Source organism: Falco peregrinus, chromosome 2 (assembly GCF_023634155.1).
Source record: "Falco peregrinus isolate bFalPer1 chromosome 2, bFalPer1.pri, whole genome shotgun sequence".
Taxonomy (NCBI): domain Eukaryota; kingdom Metazoa; phylum Chordata; class Aves; order Falconiformes; family Falconidae; genus Falco; species Falco peregrinus.
In genome coordinates, this window is record NC_073722.1 from 22,143,916 (window position 1) to 22,158,269 (window position 14,354).

Genomic DNA, 14,354 nt, shown 5'->3' on the forward strand with positions numbered 1-14,354 from the left:
AAATGCAATATAAAGAAGAAACTGTATCTTGCGATGTCACAGAGGATCCTCATTGACAAACCAAAGAATCAATTAATAAAATGAAACACGCAAGTTCTGAGAGATTCCAAGCAATTAAGGTTTCGTATTTGAAAGAACAGCTCAGATTACCTTAAAAACCCCCACACTTTGCTTAGCCTGGCACTGAGACATACCTGCTTGTCTGTGTGCAGGTGTGCTTCATGGGTCTTTCCTTGGAGAACAATAATTATTTAGCATGATCTATTTAACTGCCCAAAAACAATTCAACAGTGGGTTCCAGCTGTTGCTTTAACACACCCTTATGAGTTCAATGGGAAATGCTAATTGTATTTTCACATGCAAGTAGCTTTCCTCCACTTACAGCTCTTTTAAGCCCTGGTACTCAGAGAAAAAAAAAAGTAATCCCACTGACTCAGAGGAAAAGACACACTGGCAGCTAGAACTTAAATACTGTGGTCAGATGAAATATCCAAGAGAAAAATCTTCTCTACAAAATAAGATTTGTCATGCGTGGAGTTTTTTTGTTTTTTAAATCCACATTCCTCTATATGAATTTCCCTTCTGCTGAAGTTGTGGGCAGCACTTACCATTTCTCCCTCAGCAAAGGCAGTGAAGTCCTGAGGGTCAGCAGGTAATGGGGACAGGGACAGGTGAGCCCCCAGGGAAGAAAGGCTGCCAAGTGAACCTGGGGACAGCACGGCAGGACCTGGCAGAGCATGAATAGCTGTGTTCGCACCTGGCGATTTCCAGCTGTTAAAATTCAATAGCCCTTCTCTATCCCGCAAAACCCCTTCAGAATAAAATAAACAGCTTCCACCTTGCATGAAGGTTGCACATATCCCGGAAAGGTTTCTGGCACTGGATGCCAGGGATGCTCAGCTCCACTGTCCCAGAGCTGCCCCAGCAGCACTGCTTGCAGCTGTCCTCACAAACAGGCATGTTCACCGCTGGAAGAGTATTTAAAACATATTTATTTTAAAAAGGGAAGGCAGACACTAATCACCTATACAGAGATTTAGTTGGGTTTTTTTATATACTAAGGGTGTAGAAGATATTACCCTCTATCTCCCACAAACAGACAAGTAGTGACAAAATAAATTTGGACTGATTTAGCTGACGATATCTTCTTAGTATTAAAACTAGGTGAGGTCATGAAAATGAAGTTTAGCTGCATATTATATAAATTAATATGCATATATGGAAATTGCAATAAAAAAAAAGTCTTTAGGACCAAGCCAAATCCTGCTTGAGTGGCAGGTTTGCCCTTTAGACAGAAAAAAATGCTTGCCACACTGCAGGTTACAGGATTTACATCTTAATCCTCCCTCTGTGTTTTTAATGAGACCTCACTGGGCTGGAAGGCTTCTGCCTGTCCCACGGTTCTGTCATCTTATTGAGATGTGAGCGTGAGGGAAATCAGAGAGAAAAACTGAAGTGATATAATGACATTTGTTTCATGTACCTTCTTATACTGTATGTTAAATGTTGATAATTTCTCAAGATGTTCTGTCCTCAAAGGAATATTGAATTGATTTTGCTCAGCCCATCAGTCTTTCTCAATGTATATAAAATGCTCCAGATAGCTTGGAAAATTATGTTCTAAATTATAATGACTCATACTCTATGCTTGTGACTTTAATGGTGTCAATTTAGCGCCAGTTTTTACCAACTGGGGATTTTCCTTAGTGTCTTAGCTAACAGTGGTGCAGATCTCTAAGGTTTTTACATTGTCGTGAACATTTAGTTGTTATACGTTATGTAAATATAGTCCCCCACGTGAAACTGTCACAGGATTGAAATAATCAACTTACTGAACGTCTGGCAACACAGGCTGGAAACCATACTGCTATCTTAATATTTAATGCTAAAGCACAAGGTTTACTGTCACAAGATTACTTTATTTCCTTCAGCAAGGAAAGGAATCTTCTTGATGGCTGTTGTAGCTGCTAACCGGTATCTTTGTTTTACACCTTCCTTAACACCCACAAAATGTTTCTATTTTAAAAATTAAGGCGGATGCATGCTGTCTGACAATCTTTTGTACTACACTGCCGAGCTGCCTGGCACCCGAATGATGCCTCTTTAGAAGGTGACTGTTAGCAAACGATGCTTCGGGAGAGGCTTGTGCTCCAGCATGCACAGTGCCCATATAGCTGCACAATTAGGAGGGAGTCAGAACCTTTAAGAAGTTAATGTCCCACAGCAAATGCTGACAGCACCCGACAGCACCTCCCAACCCATTGCAATACCAAGGGAACATGATAAATCACGAGATCACAGAAACCTGACCTGGTTTAGTTCAGCTCTGCTATGGTCTAGGATCACACAAGCCATCAGGCTGCATCTCAGCTGCTTCAGCCCTGCTCTCAGTTACGCTGGACTTGAGATACTTTGGGTTATGGTCACAAGTAGAGTTTATTGTTGTTGTTTTACATTAGACCAGTGGGTTGAGCAAAAAGGTAAAACTATTTTCTTGTAATGTTAAATCTAAATTACTAATGATAATATAAAATATGACTTTTTTTTTTTTTTCAAATGAAAGGAAACATTAGCTGGACTCAGACTGTGTGTAAACCACTGCATTCATTTTGTCTTTGAACTGTGCAAGAACATGAACATTCGATCAATAGAAACGTTATTAATAGATAATGGGAAAGTTCTCAAGAGCCACATAATGGAGACATGGAAAATTGATGAAAAGAGAGCTTACAACCCATTCAACATTGGCAGGACCAATAGGGAGATAAATGCACCATCCATCTCATATATGTAGCACGTCCAGATTATGTGGGCTGGTGACTGAAAGCGGGCAGATATCTGTGCAGCAAGGGCTATCTTTAGCAGCAGTGCAGAGCTGACAACTAACAGTAAATGTAGATAGCTCACTCAGGCTGAGCCATCTCTTCTCTTTCTCTAGTGGCTGGAAATATATCCAAGAAAAAAATGGATAGGTGCAGAGACTACACCTATTTCTTCTATAAGCAATACCCTTTTCCTCCGTTTCATTTAGATTGGTCTTATCTTTCGCTTGGAGGAGAGAATAAAAATAAACAGGGATTTCACTTCTGCCATAGGTCAAAATCGGTGTTTTGCTCGTTTACACTTAAGCCTGAACTTGGTATTCAGACATAATCAAAACCTGTTTCTGCAGGTAAGTAAATCCCAACGCCTCCACATCTGGATCACAAGTAGCTTTCCTAATTTTACTTTGGGTTTTAAGAACATTTTTATCAAGCTTTATTAATAACCCAAAGCATGGGTGACTTAGTGATTTAGCATATTGCTGCCTCTGAATGGCTGGATTCAAGTCCTGCCACAGATCACTGCAAACAGTGTATATAGTGGTCCAGGTTACAGAGCCGTGACCTACTTTGGTTCTTAGGTACTATTACTGGCATTGCTAGACCATCAACCTCTGATGGAGCAAATTAAGCTCACTGTAATAGCCTTATAAAAAAGAATGAACCCAAAATAAAAGGTGAAACATTAAAAAGATCTTTTTTGTATCTCCTCAGTTGGACACAACTTTTAAAATGAGGCATTCCAAAAATTAATATTCTTTTTTCTAAATGCATGTTAATTTCTTATTTATTTCAGGCTTTACTAGAGACTCAAAATTTACTGCGCACTCAGGTTGCAAATTTTACCTTCAACCTTGGATTTTCAGGAAAATTTTACCACACAGGTAAGAAGGAACTTCATGCTCTCAGGTAGCTGCAGTTAAATAGGTGACAGGATTTTAAACCTAGCTTTAAACATGCCCTTTTTAAATAACACTTTGACTCAGTGGAGCAGTGGGAAATACTCATTCCACCATTTCAGCATCCAGCGTCTAATTCAGCATCCAAAGGGGCAAAGATATGCTATGGATGAGCTTCTCAGGAATACATAGATGCCCTGGGTGCTTTTCTGTGGTAGTAAATCTTAGGGTTATAAAGGAGGCAAAGTAGCTGCTAAGGTATCTGTAATTCCACAAAAGACAGGACAGCACAGAAGATCTACTAAGGTTTTTCCAGTGTGATATGTATGATGGAATATAAAAGATTGGGAAAATCGTGTCTCATAACCTCTGAAGAGGCAGAGGTGTTTGAATGGGATGCACGAGATTGTGTTATGACTGTAAGGGTAATCTATCTCAGTGGTCTGCAAATCGGGAGGGATGATAAAAGGAAAACAAGATGAAAAGGAATTTGTATTGAAACCCTGCTCCTTTCACACTCCGTGCAGTACCAAGTTGCACACCTGCCACTGCGTTACCGTGGAGGACTAGGTGCTTTTACATCTCCTCATGACTCCTTTCTCTCCTTTGCTCCATTTCTCCACAGCACACTGCCCCTTTTTTTTATTTTTTTTAATTTTATCCCCCCCTGCCCTGCCCCCTCACCCCCCCACCCCATTTGGCTGCACCACCACTTCAGGCTTCCCTCTGAGATACTGAGCCAGGCTGCTCCCTAGTACTGCTAAGGCAAGAAAAACCATACAGTAACTCACTTTAAAGGGAGACACCTCCTGCTCTCCTTTCCAAGCACCATACCCTTCTTACCTTTGAAGACCAGCTCCAAAATCTTCAGCTGTCAACCCATTCAGCCACATTTGGTGGCATGCACTGAGTGATGCTAGGGAAGCTGAGAATCTAATCTGGAGCAGAGGAGGAAGCATTACAGCAGCCAGAGGATGGGAGGGTCAGTGGGAAAACTGGGAACGGTGCAGTCCCAGCTGCCACAGGCCATGAGGTAGCTGTGGATTAAGGCAAGCCACCCCTCTTGGTGTAGGCGTAGTATAGTAGTACTCCAATTTTCATTGCCGGTATTTCAACACCAAACGGACGAGCTTACCCAGTTCTTAGGTTTCACCACCCATTAGGAGAGTACAGAGGTCCCTGGGAGAAGTGGAGATGGGGAAGCATCTGAGGAATGAGTAGAGAGAAGGAAAACAAAATTATGTATTTGTATCACTGTCACTTTCAAAGTCCAGTTCTTAGGTTTCACCACCCATTAGGAGAGTACAGAGGTCCCTGGGAGAAGGGGAGATGGGGAAGCATCTGAGGAATGAGTAGAGAGAAGGAAAACAAAATTATGTATTTGTATCACTGTCACTTTCAAAGTCCAGGCTGTTTTCCCCTTGTGCAAGCACATAATGTTAAGCAACTGCTGCCCAGGAAACCTTACTGACTAAAGATATAGGACAGAGAGCCTGAGAAAAATGAGAAGTAGAGAGAGATGGAATTACTTGCCTGGAGTCATATAACAAGCCAGTGGCAGACCTGTGATTAGAGAGCAACTTCGGAGACAGAACTTCAGTATTCTCCTCACTTCATCTTGACCTGCCTGTGTAGTTATTCCTTCTGGAGATTAATTGGACACACACGTAATACAGAAAAATAAACAAAAATAGCCCAAGGCCCTGAGTCACTCTAAAGTAGGATGCTGCTGGGTTGTGGCCATCTACACAGTAAAGCTGGTATCAGTCATGCCAGTGTCCACTGCACAGAAAGGTAATTCAAGGAGGGTGAGAAGGTGGAGAAAGATCATTCATTATAAATACCGTGAGATACTGAACAATGGCTGGCACAAAACATGCTACCTTTCTACAAAATCAAACTCCGGACCTGCTGGTACCTTATATCTTTGGTCATCCCAATGGCCTCCACACTGCTGTCCCAGGTTTTCTTGCCCAGCCGATCTAGCGCTGACCAGTTTCAGATTTGCTACTGCTGTAGAGAGGGAAAATAGGAGAATGTGCATGTGTGCCTGTCCTCCTAAGGCTCTCGGGTCTTACAAAAATAGCACAGAACTACTTAATGACTTGAAGCATGTCACTGCCACCATTAAGGGACCTGCTGCTGCCTGCACTCAGCAATGCATCTGAGTATTTAAGTGAACACTTCATTTACATGTCGGTGGTGGCATTTTGTCATATCAGCTTAGTGGAAAGGTTTCAAAGTATTCTCCATGCAATATACACTTTATTGACTCATTATAAATAAAACACAGAAAAGTATTCTTTAATTACTGTAAATGTGGCTTCTTTACCCAGAGAGGTTTTTAGCATCAGATATTCAACATGTTTTATTAGCGCACCACAACTGCTGTGCCTTACTGACTGCCTTAATGCGTGATTTTGCTCTCCTTTCCAAAACTTGGATCATTTTATAACTACAGGAGGGAGATGAGCATGGGAATGTGTTGGCAGATTAAACAGTTATACATTTTCATCAAAAGATGTTGCTGACATCTGTACCACAAGTACCAGCTCTAGTTGGCATGCCGGCTCACAAGTACAATAGCTGATGCATTGGCCTCACTGCTCATCATTACCACCACTGTTCCCTTCTGGGGCACTGGTAGTTGTAACACTATTAGCAAAATCTGAGTATACCCTATTAGTTATTCAGTTTTAGCAAACACTTTCTACTCGTTCATGCTGTGGCAATAGAAATTAAGATGTTCTCAGGATTTGCATTTAAGATTTACATAATTATTACTAGCAACTTCAAACTTAGTTTTGGTTTTGAGCTCAGAAGAGACCTCTAAGTTATGGCTGTAGTTTTAAAATATGGGATTATTTATTATGCGCAAACAAACTCTGAATTATTACCTACCTGTATAAAGTGCATACTGCATCTCAAAGCAGATATACGTTCACTTCCTTGATTGTAGATCTACTGCATTTTTCAGATTTTACATTAAAATGAAGATAGAAAGTTACATAAAGAATGCTGATTGTACAAGAAATGGAATCCTCAAAATCCCCTGTTTTGCTTCTAATACTCTGAATAAGGGATTGGGCGAAAATATTTAAACCATATAAGCACTCACCAAACCCACCATTAAACCTTTGCATGAGTTTGTTTGAATTTATAAAATTGAACAATACTTGTTTTATAGGTTTGTAAAGAAAATTATCCTCAAAAGCCACACCACCACCAAATGTTAAACTTCCAACCGTTCTATTCCAGCTCTGCCATTACAGGGTGGGGTTGTGTTTTTTTTAAAGTGAAAAGGGTTATGCTTTATCTTGTTTGATTTTTGTTGTGGTAAAAGAAAGTGCAAAGTTTGATTAGTTGTATCAAAATTGACAAAGAAATTAGTAGGAAAAAATAGGGGTTTAAAATAATGAATTTATTTCAAGAACCACAGCCTACTTCAAATATTAATAAGGCACTAAATTATATTTCAACCTAAATTTTATGTCAAATGATTGTAGTTCTTTATACATTTCAAATACCCACTTTTTTTGCTTTTCATCCCTATCTTCAGTTTTCTACCTTTAGGTAAGCAAAGAGATCTTCAATGGCTTCACAAAATCCCAGCCCTTTCTCTTCTCTCCTATGTCAAAAGCCTGCATTAGGTTTCCTCTCCTAATCACATTCCCTTTGCATGTGTCTGGGTGACTGCAAGCGAACCACATACCCCAAAACACAAGAAAGCGGTCATTCCACAGATGCTGCACACAGAAGTTTTGCACAAAGGAGCAGACATTCACAGAAGGAGCAGTCATCCTTCCTTTATTTTCAGTAAGGAATTACCTCGTAAACAAGGTTGTTTTCTTTTTCCAGCAGCACTCCCGTCAGTGGGAGCAACTTTCTTAGAACTTGCGGAGTGCTGCAAAGAGGGGAGTGAAGCGATTCAGTGACACCAGGAGAAAGTTTCAAAGTAATGCTCTCCTTGTTTAGTAGTATTCTTCAAAAAGCACTGCAGAAGTGAAAAATAAAAATAAAGTGCTGAAGTGCACACACCGACCAGCCAGCTCTGCATGTTCCTGCCTCATGCCACAAAAGCAGTGACATCCACAGAGTGTTCTCTTCCAACTAGTTTTGCAAAACGTTGAAAGGCTTGTAAGAAAAGATACTTACATTTGCATCAGTATACTGATTCTGACAATTCTTTAACTGCAGCTAAATAAAAGCAATTATAAAAGCATTTAAATGGTGAAGGAATAAGAAAGAAGACTGCTAATAAACTGAATATTGTTCAGTAATTTGAGGGCGAAGTTACTAAATGTACCTTAGCCTTTCCAGTTTGAAAAAGCACTGCAGACCCACATCTGCAGATGATGGAAGCAGCATTGTATCGTTTCTCAAATGGAAGCTTTTCTTTGTTATAACCACACACTTGCTTCTGCCTGAAGCAGACACTCCTCACCAACATAGGAATTTGTGTTGTTTTTACTTCAAGATTAATCCTGGGAAAAACTGAATACTGAACCATAGGAAACAACATTTGGAATCCCTTTGCCATTACAGCTTCATGGTTTCCACCTCATTGTATTTTGAAACTATTGCAAACTTGTTTCACACTTTACCAGGAACTACCAGATTTCAATTTACTGAGGCTGATAACAAGGTAGATACAAGTGTGTGTAGGGGGGTGGCATTGGTATCAGTACACTTTGTACTTAACAGTGACGTTATTATCAGGACAAGATGGAAAATGACTGATGCATGCTGAACTTTTAAATACTGGTTGAACATCATCTTTGGTCTGCTTTTCAAAAAGTTCACTGCTTAGAGACCTGGCAACCAGCAATAATATTCCTGATACTGCTTTTTCCTGTTAAATCCAAGTTGTCAGGTTATGTGATAAAAAGGTAGTGTGGTATTAAAATCAAGCTAATACAGAAAGTGTGGTGTGTTGTTTTTTCAAGATCACATGCACTAAAAAGAAATTTTTTAAAATCAGACTGTTTTTAGGTAATATTCCCTTCTTTAGAAACATAACAATAACTCTGGATATTTTAGCCAGCAGCTCTGTATCTCATACAGAGACCAGCTTATCCTCACCAGAAGGGTTGTCCAGCATTGGAACAGGCTGCCCAGGGAGGGGGTGGAGTCACCATCCCTAGAGGTATTTAAAAGACACATAGATGTGACACTTAGAGACACGGTTTAGTGGTGGACTTGGCAGTGCTGGGCTAGCGATTGAACTCAATGATCTTAAAGGTCTTTTCCAACCTGAATGATTCTATGACTCTGGCACACACCTCCCTGTGATGCCACCTTGACCAGCTACAGCCATGCAGCAACTGGCAAGACCAAAGCAGGTTCATAGAAGCCCATCCAATCTGCACCTTCATGGGGAGCCTGAACTTCTAAATACTCCTACTGCAGTACATAGCACAACAATCAGCCCTTGAAAATGAATTCTTGTGAGAATTACTATCAGTTAAAATTGTGAATAGAATAGGAACAGAGAGGGATAGTTACCACCAGCAGTAATTCACCTCACTCCTTTTGTGATATGGTAGAGCCTTTCTACAGCACAGGGAGACGTTCAGGCCAAGGACAGCAGGTTTTACAGCAGCCTCTTCTGTGTTTACAAAACAATAGAATGGACTTTTCCTGCCGTTGCTTTTTTATTACCTTCTTTTGTTTCTTTCTTTTGCAGGGACTGAAGAGGAAGATGAAGGTGATGACCTGCTGTTGAGGTCCGTGAATGAGTTTTGGTGGTTTCCCCATATGTGGAGTCACATGCAGCCTCATCTCTTCCACAACGAGTCGTCACTGGTGGAGCAGATGATCCTCAACAAAGAATTTGCAATAGTGAGTAGAAGTCGCCAAAAGATTCACTGGGATACCTTTGCATATTGTAGCTATGCTTTCCAAACTGTTTTTATGTTTATCTATATTATACACACACATATATATTTGCATAGATATGCAAATAAGGCAGCAAGATTATAAACTCAGCCCCCAAAAAAGCCTTTCTGTGGTTTAAATTTGGGCTTAATTTTGTCTTAGCGTTTTTCACTGACATGGGCTTTGTGGAGAGGTAGCAGCCCTTCACCCATGCAACCTTATGAGACCATAGGGATCAGCAGCAGTGACATCTCAGCAGATATCAGCTGGCCTTTTAAGCTTTAGGAAGGGGGTTATTATACAAGTTATCAGCTTCCTGAAGTCTGGTGCAAACATCTTCAATAGGGGAGGAAGAAAGTTGCAGAGAACCCTGAGCATTGCGTGTGGTTTGTGAGAAATATTGAAGCTAACAAAGCAAGTAAGAAGAGCGGCTGGATTTCACTGTGCTTTTTTTCAGATGATCTGCTTGAAAATCTCCTTTTTACATAGCTAACCTGTTGCTAATATTTATAGATAATGTTTCATTTTTGCTCATTTGTGTTGTTAACTTACAAGAGCTATCTTCCTCCTAGCTTCACCCAGAGTTCAGAATACTTGTACCATTTAGAGTCCTTTCCGAGTAATTCTACCTGCTTATTAAGCGTGACAAAGAAAACCTGAATTCTATACATGCTTGCTTTGGAACAGACACTGTATGGTCTTTGACAAGGCATAGAAATGCCAAGCAACCAGAGCCACTCAAAAGAGCAGAGTGACACAGCAGGGCTTTCTCTGCTGCTTCGGGAACACAAAGCTCAGCCCTTTGCAGCTCCGAAAGGCCAGCCAGCAGCTGCCCCTTCCTCCCATCCCACACGTGAGCCAAGGCGCATCAGGGAACCAGCAGATGCCTGAACAAACAGTTGGAAATTATTTATTCCCTTGTTTACAACAATATTTTCCTAACAACCTTTAAAGAAAATTCATTAAAAATAGCTTAACTGTTTACTCCTCTTGCCAGGTGTACCCCCTTCTCCTGCTTAGCAGCCTGTTAGCACAGAGGCATTTTGGGTGACTTTTCCTTTCTACAGTTCTGCTTTGCTGTCAGCCTTCGCTTCTGGCATGGCTTTGTTCACGCCTTTTGTGCAGTCTGGCCCAGAGACCAAAGTATAGTTAGGATTTTAAATGTAAGAGTAATTTTTAAAATAATCTGTATCTCAAAAATACATCGCCCATTCTTCTTTAAACCTATAGGGAAAATCTCCTAGCATTTTCATGAAACATGAAGTCCTCCAGGTCAAACCACCTTTAGGAGTAAAATCTATAGCATAGTGTGAAAACAAGGCTTCTAATAGAATCTTTTTGCAACTTGAACTACAGAAAGATAAACTCCATGTCCCTATCATCATTGAAGGGTAGAGACTCCTTCGGGTGCCTATAAATAAGGAGCTGATGTCAGTGAAAGGCTGCTGTTATTACAGTTTTATTTCCTGCTAACACTTGGACAGGGGTTGTACGAACCTCTTAACCTTGAATCTATATGAGCTGTACAATTTACTTACAAGAACATTTCTTTTCAAAAGGCTTCCTGTGAAATTCTCTCTGTGGGAGAAATTTATCTTCCTGATATGACAACCTTCCTGATAGCTATCAGAGAGGTCCCAGCCATGACTTCAGAGTAGTTTTGCATCCTCCCCTGCTTTCTCATCCTCAGCATCATGTTTTCTTTGGGAAAGGAACTCCCTGTTCTACCACTGTGCTTCTGTAATTCCTCCAGAGTTAAAAGCAACTCCCTTTTCATTCTTCTTGGACTTCACAGCGTGGATCCAAATTTAAATCAGAGATCTAGAACAATACATAGAAAATCTGCTTGATGTTATGAATGTTTTGTTTGTGCTCTAATATCTTTCTTTAGTATTATACTCAGGGAAACACAGCTTGATGTTGATGCCATTTTCTATTGCATTTTCCATTTATTGACCATATCCTCCCTACCTCCTGTTTTAGCAGCAGGTAGAGAAGACACTTTGTGTCAGTTTCTGGAATAAAAGCTGCAATAATCATTTAGAAGTATGACCATATTCATTCTTCACCTAATGTGGTGTTTCTTTGTTCATTTTTTGAAAAACATGGGTAAGAAGGTAACAGGGTCTTCAGGAACGGAGAGCACTAAGACGACCAGTCAAGGTTGCTTTAGGACCCCAAATATCGCAATAAAAAAATCTGTTCATTAAGACCTGTTGGCCCTTCCTGGCTTTGTCACCTTAGAATAAAGCTAAAACACATCATGCTCTCAGGAAACCTGCACCCAAATCCTATCACAGTCAACAGGTTTTCCATGTGAGGGAGTCTGGGGTCGACATTGTTCACTGAGGGGAAAGGTTTCATAAAAAGAACATCCTTCTCTTGAGTATTGTGGGTTAAAGTCAAGCTTAATAAATAGAAACCATTGCACCTGAAACAGTATTTCATGGATATTATCCCATGGAACTGTAAGTGTACATAAATAAGCATAAGTTTTATTGGCTTTTCTATTTACACTGTATGCATGATCTTTGGTTTGCAGGAGCTCAAATACACATACAGTCTGCTGAATACAGGCAAGAAATACAGGTGTTAAGAGCTGGCAACTGTATAAAAGGCCTCATTCTGTTTTACACAGATTTATCCGTACCTTATAATGATGCTCTATAAAATGGGGGCTTACAGTTGCAGCCTGCCTCAAACAGGTGTATCACAAAATACATGTGGAAATCATATCTAAACAGTTTTGTATACATTCAACTAATTGCTAATTAGGTATCTAATTGCCTTGATTTCAGTGCAGATATGTATACCTCTGTGTATCTGTGGCTTAGTAAAATCAACAGTCTTAAAAGGATTCCCTTACATGTGACTTGCTTCTGAACCAGGAGACTGCCTTTAATAAGAGCATTCCAAATTACTTTATGTGTCCCTAAGATATTTATCATTGTTTCATGCCTAGTTGGTGAGAGGAAGAGGCTTTTTCACACCTTTCATAAATGTTACTGCCCCTCTGCTCTGGATCCAGCAGGCAGCACGGCAAGTGCCTGGCAAAATCCTTGTCCACACATGCCCAAATGATGGGCCCCACAGCTTCCCTATTCCCAGCCCCATCCCCACAGCCCTTGCTGCCAAACCTCTTCTCAAGCTCTCACGATATCCTCAGCCTCCGAGGAACAAGAGGCAGAGATTTTTAACTGTGGTGAAGTAGCAGGCTACCCAGAACTTTGCTACCCCAGTGTCATCTTATTTCCATAAATATGAATGGTATGCTTCAGAGCCCTGCTAAGGAAATGGCAAATTACACTTATTTTGATTATCAATTGGGTTTGACTTGATCATATTTTGTGATTTTGGGAGGGGGGTTTGGTGGTTTGTTTTTTGTTTGTTTGTTTTGTTTTTATATCAGAGGATGCCAAAATCCTTTAAAGACACTAAGGGATAAAGCCTTGGATTAAATTTTGCAAATTGATAAGATCTCAAGTATTATTCTCCTTGTTTATACACAATGCAAATGATACACAAAGAGGTAAACAAACTGTGCAAACAGAAGTCTCTGGTAGTACGTCTTCCAAAAATAAATTGAACCAAGTTTTCTGTGCCATCCTTTAATCACAAGATATCCTTCCTCTCCCCTGTTGTACATTCATATCTGACAAAACCACATAGACTATATTTAATCCAAAGCCTATAGCTCTTTATTTTGTTACTCAATTTGTTTGCTCAGTGATTATCTTCTGTGCTCCTTTGTGAGCACATGTGCCCAAAGTATGGTAGAGATAGGACAAAAACTATCATCGACTGTAAAAAGGTAGCTGTGATCTGATATGAAGAAGTGAGGGAGATGCGTACAAAAAAAAAAATATCAGTTCAGAGCCTGTCTAGTCACACTGCTTGGCTTCAATCTCCTGTTTATAAACCAACTACAGATGCACAATAGCATTTCCTCTGCCTAAAACTTTTGAGCTGCCAAAACCACAAAGAAACCATGAGCTTTTAATATACCAATTAAATACCAAGAACATGAAGACCACTGACCACATACCAAAGGCAAAGTATCTACATGTGATGAAGAGTCTAATTTGTCCCGCTATTAATATCTGTCATTAATGTTGTGAAGGAGAGATGCCCACTAGAGGTTGCCACTAAAAATGCTCTGTAAGTGGTCTGCATGTATAGGGTAACATTACTCTGTGTGGACAGGATGAGTTTTATTCTGCCTAACGTTAAGGTCCTTCTGAAATAGTCCATCTTCATGAGTGCTTTTGTCCATACCAGGAGTGTGCTTTGACAGCACATCTCTGCCTCTACTTTTTCAGCTTTATTTGCTACCACACACATGCAGAGTCTACACATTTCCTAGTTCTATATAGCTTCCCCAGTGCTGGACCACCTTTCTTCATTTCATGTCCTCAGAAACCTAAGATCTTAAATCTCAACATCTCTGCCTCTTGGTAGCCTGCAATGGTGTGAAGCACGCCTATAACAGGAGTCATGGTGATACCTGGGAGGCTCCTATGTAAGACTGGTGAAAAGCTGGCTTTTTCCTATGTCACTGTCAATCCTGGAATGACGCTGACACCAGAAAACCCACTTCATTAAGACCCTTTGTACTCTGCTTGGTGCATTGTACAGCCACGTGGTGAGGAAACACACCACAGAGATGAAAAAACAGCAGCGAAAGCAAATATCAATGCACAGAGCCCCTATATCTCAATAACAATCACCTCTTGTTTGCTGAACAGTCTTGTCTAGC

The 14,354-nt window shown here is 40.4% G+C and overlaps 1 protein-coding gene across 5 annotated transcripts in view; it reads left to right on the forward strand.

Moving 5' to 3' along the window:
• LOC101915116 (bifunctional heparan sulfate N-deacetylase/N-sulfotransferase 4) overlaps positions 1–14,354 on the forward strand; it is a 161,046-nt gene that overhangs the window by 97,057 nt on the left and 49,635 nt on the right. For 4 of the 5 annotated variants that reach the window (XM_055796841.1, XM_055796839.1, XM_055796842.1 and 1 more), the window contains 2 exons: positions 3,619–3,706; positions 9,408–9,562. In XM_055796841.1, coding sequence (XP_055652816.1) covers positions 3,619–3,706; positions 9,408–9,562 — 243 coding nt within the window. Of the gene's footprint in view, positions 1–3,068; positions 3,173–3,618; positions 3,707–9,407; positions 9,563–14,354 lie in introns of those variants that run through there. The other variant, XM_055796843.1, reaches the window with a different exon arrangement.